The 3,640-nt window shown below is 44.3% G+C and overlaps 1 protein-coding gene across 1 annotated transcript in view; it reads right to left on the minus strand.

Annotated features, from left to right (window-relative positions):
* LOC104498082 (melanoma inhibitory activity protein 3-like) overlaps positions 1 to 3,257 on the minus strand; it is a gene marked incomplete at both ends in the record, with an annotated part of 10,974 nt that extends 7,717 nt beyond the window's left edge. Inside the window, one exon of the mRNA XM_010141419.1 lies at positions 3,124 to 3,257. Coding sequence (XP_010139721.1) covers positions 3,124 to 3,257 — 134 coding nt within the window. The remainder of the gene's footprint in view (positions 1 to 3,123) is intronic.
* Between the last annotated feature and the right edge of the window lie 383 nt (positions 3,258 to 3,640).

Raw genomic sequence — 3,640 nt, forward strand, 5'->3', positions numbered from 1 at the left:
AAAAGTTCATCTCTTTGCCAGAAGATTAAAAATGGAGGGGAAAAAAAAAAAAAAAAAATCGGTCTTCTGCAGCAATGACTTCCAGTGTCTTTGCTGAAATTCTTTGTTAATTAACATTTTTACTTGGAATTATCTCAAGTAGTTTTGGAGTTGCGGACCTTGCTAAAGATGAGGGCAGAGTGCAGGAGACAGCCTACAGAGGAGGAAAGTCTACATGACACAACTTGACTCTGTAAACCATGCAAGGTGGATGCTGAAGAGGAGACTAGTTTTAGAGCAAGACTCTAAAGCTCTAGACCAGCTTTAGAGCAAGACTCTAAAGCTCTAGACGAGCTTTAGAGCAGGACATGGTACTCTAGACCAGCTTTAGAGCAGGACACGGTGCTCTAGACCAGCTTTAGAGCAGGACACAGCTCCACCTTTTGGCTTTGGGGAAAAAACAAGTATTTTCCTTGAACTGATGTATTTGTGAAATTCACAACATAAACGCACTATTAATTAATGGTCACAGAATACTGTCCAAGCATTTGGCTCTGCTTTATTAACGAAGTTTAGACAGCTCAGCTAAAAACTGCCTGCTTTATAACGTATAGAATATATCTCATAGCTGGGCTCCAGAATTTTCCCATGTGCAAAACACTCTCTGAGCTCAATGGGAGTTCTGCAAGCAATAAAGTGCATAAGACTGGGATTGTAAAACGAAGGATCTGTTTCGTTAAAATACAGCAGGCTTGCTGGCCCAGGAGGGAGAGGGAGGGGGGAAAAAAAAAAAAAAAAAAAAAAAAAAAAAAAAAAAAAAAAAAAAAAAAAAAAAAAAAAAAAATCAAAGATAGCTTGAAAAGAGCAGAGTGAATTAGAAAAGCAAAGGCAAATAAAAGCCAGACCCAACTGCTATAGATTTTTCAGCCTTGGTGAAAGGCTCCTTCCTGATCAGATCATCTTCCTTCAGGTCTATTGTATTTCTCATGGCTCCTCAAATCGATTTCAGGATTAGAGCCTGTATTTACAACTTGTTTGAAATAAGCCCCAAGTTGCAGCAGTTGAAGCTTCTCATGCACACATTCCCCTAACCTCTGCCCCCACCTGAAGATCAGAATACCAGTTACCCCTTGATTTCAGAGTTTCCATTAGGCCCTAATAAATACTTTCCCCCAAAACTCAGGCGAGTGGAAAAAGCCAGTAGGGTGGATGCATGGGATCAAATGATACACATGAGCACACGTAAAATTACGCTGTGAGATCACAAAAGAGCCGTGGCAGAAGGTAACATGCCTTCCACTGGAACTTGCCTGATCGTAAACCTCACTAGGTAGCCTGTTTTTAATTAGCAAGCCCCAGCCTCCCCCGAGCGCCAAGACAGCACGCAGCAGGCACAGCTGGTCTGCGTGAATCCAGCTCCCCAGCCGGACCCAGCCTGGGAAGTCGCGTTGCGAGAGAGAGACTGCGACTCAGGGACAGGGTCAGAGACACCGTGCCCTACTCAACGTGCAAGGGTGGGTGCCTCTGACCCTGTTGCAGCATTTGCACGCTGGTTAATGCCATTTTACGATTGAGTCAGGAGCGGTCAATCGTACTGGAGATATTTACTGCTTGTAAATACTACAGCCACAAACAGAAAAGAATTAGTCGCCACTGCTCTAAAAGTAACATAGAAAATAGTGTAACAGGATTAAAAACCGACAACAAATAAAGTGCTGCTTTGCAATTCTTTCAGAGCTGCCAACTTCAGCATTTACTTGTTAAACTCAAAGCAAACATCCTTGTGACTTGGAGACACGCCTAACTGTTGCATGAGCTAGTTAAACTGAGAATTACCTCAGCAATTACCTCAGGGCTGCTGTCTGATCTTGCAGCCTGCACTGCACCTTGCTAGAAGACCCCAAATTGGCCCCATGGCTGCTACTCCCTGTCTCAGGAACTGGCAGCCCTGGAAACCCGTACCAGCTAATTAACCAGATTATTTATGGTACAGTACATGTCAGAAGGGAATTACCAGCACGATACAATTATACACTCTTCTTTCACCATGTGCTGCAGTTTCCTGCTCTCTTCTGTATCGTTCTAATCGGATTTGGCTCCTGCCAAGAGCTTGGCTGTCCACACCCAGCCCAGAACTGGTTAGAGAAAGTCATAGATCCTGCTTTTCACTAAACCACCAGTCCCACAGTCAACGCGCAGGTGTTGCTTCAAGCAGCCCAGACCACCATCACAGGCAATTGTCTATCTCTTGAGGAAGACCAGAGCAAAAAAGCAGGTTGAAGTAAATGATTTGGACACAAAAAGGCACATAGGGGAAGTGTGGGGAGGGGGCAACAGAGACGAGGTCTAAGCAGCCTCCAGACTGCCAGCATTTTCGAGGCAACTTCACAAAAATCGCCCTTCCTCTAGGGTATCTCAGTTCTGCTTCTGTCAGGCAAAGGCGGTGTTTATCATGAAAGCCCAGAGGAGTTTTCCACAAAGTAACTGCAAGTATAGTGACACTCCTTTCCCATTAACCCTCTCTTGACTGCCCAAAGACAACTCAGACAAGGCCACTACTCTGCAAGCTGCTACACTGCGTTACGAACGCTGAAAGAGATGCAGACCTTTTAAAAATCAAATTCACTTCAATTCTTTTTAGTTTTACTACCTTTTTCCTCCAATTCTGTATTTAGCTTAGATTAAAAGGGGGAGATAGCAGCTGAATATTAGGAGGAGAAACACGATTAAACTGTGTACATGGAGCAATCTTTAGCAGGATTACAGAGCGCAGGGTAAGACCACGTCAGGGGTGAACATAAGCACAGGCTTAAGCGTCCCTAGATGGGAAGGGAGGCTTGGCTTCCAGGCAGGCTCATGGGCCACCATGTACAGTGCTGCAACAGGAGGTTGTTGACACAAAGGCAGTTTTCTGGCAGTTTTTAGCACACGTTAACATCATCCATTTTTCACAGTGCTCAATGCCTTCGGTTTGACCAAGCTGCATCCCATTTCACAGTGGTCTCAAGGCAAAATGGCATTCATTATGTCATTTAGCTATGTACAAAACCGGAGCGTTCTCCAGCGAGGCAAAAGGAAGGAAAACAGATTACCAACAGAGAGCACCCAGAAGAGCAAGCAGAACAAAGGTGTTACCGTACTTACACTTCCAGCCCAAAGCTCGATTGATTTTCCTATTAGTTTGTAATACACGTACACCGCTTCTCCCTTCTTAAAATTTACGAAGCGACAATCCGGACCTTTAAAATCCCGCACTGCCTTCCCTCGGCACATTAACACTGTCCAAAGAAAACAGAAAGAGGAGCATTACTTTCAACATAACAGTAATAATAAAACAGGTGCATGCAAAGGGTCTTTGCTCACTGCTGGGAAACAACACCTCCCCACACACACTGGTTCCCTATTTTCCAGACTGGGTCAAGCAATAAGAACTTAACTGAAAAAAAACTGAAATACGAGACAATTAAAAAAAAAAAAAAGCCAAGCTCACCGATCAAGACCAGTGTTTGGAAAAGCACTTGGGAATTACATTTCAGAAGCACTATAAAGCTAATTATTAATATTAAATTAGACGGGCTGCAAGATGACATCTGTGTCCTAGCAAACCGGCCCTGAAACCTCGGCGCACAACCACCGCCCAGCGAGCGGGTGTATCACGAGG

Source organism: Buceros rhinoceros, unplaced genomic scaffold (genome assembly GCF_000710305.1).
Source record: "Buceros rhinoceros silvestris isolate BGI_N320 unplaced genomic scaffold, ASM71030v1 scaffold5708, whole genome shotgun sequence".
Taxonomy (NCBI): Eukaryota; Metazoa; Chordata; class Aves; order Bucerotiformes; family Bucerotidae; genus Buceros; species Buceros rhinoceros.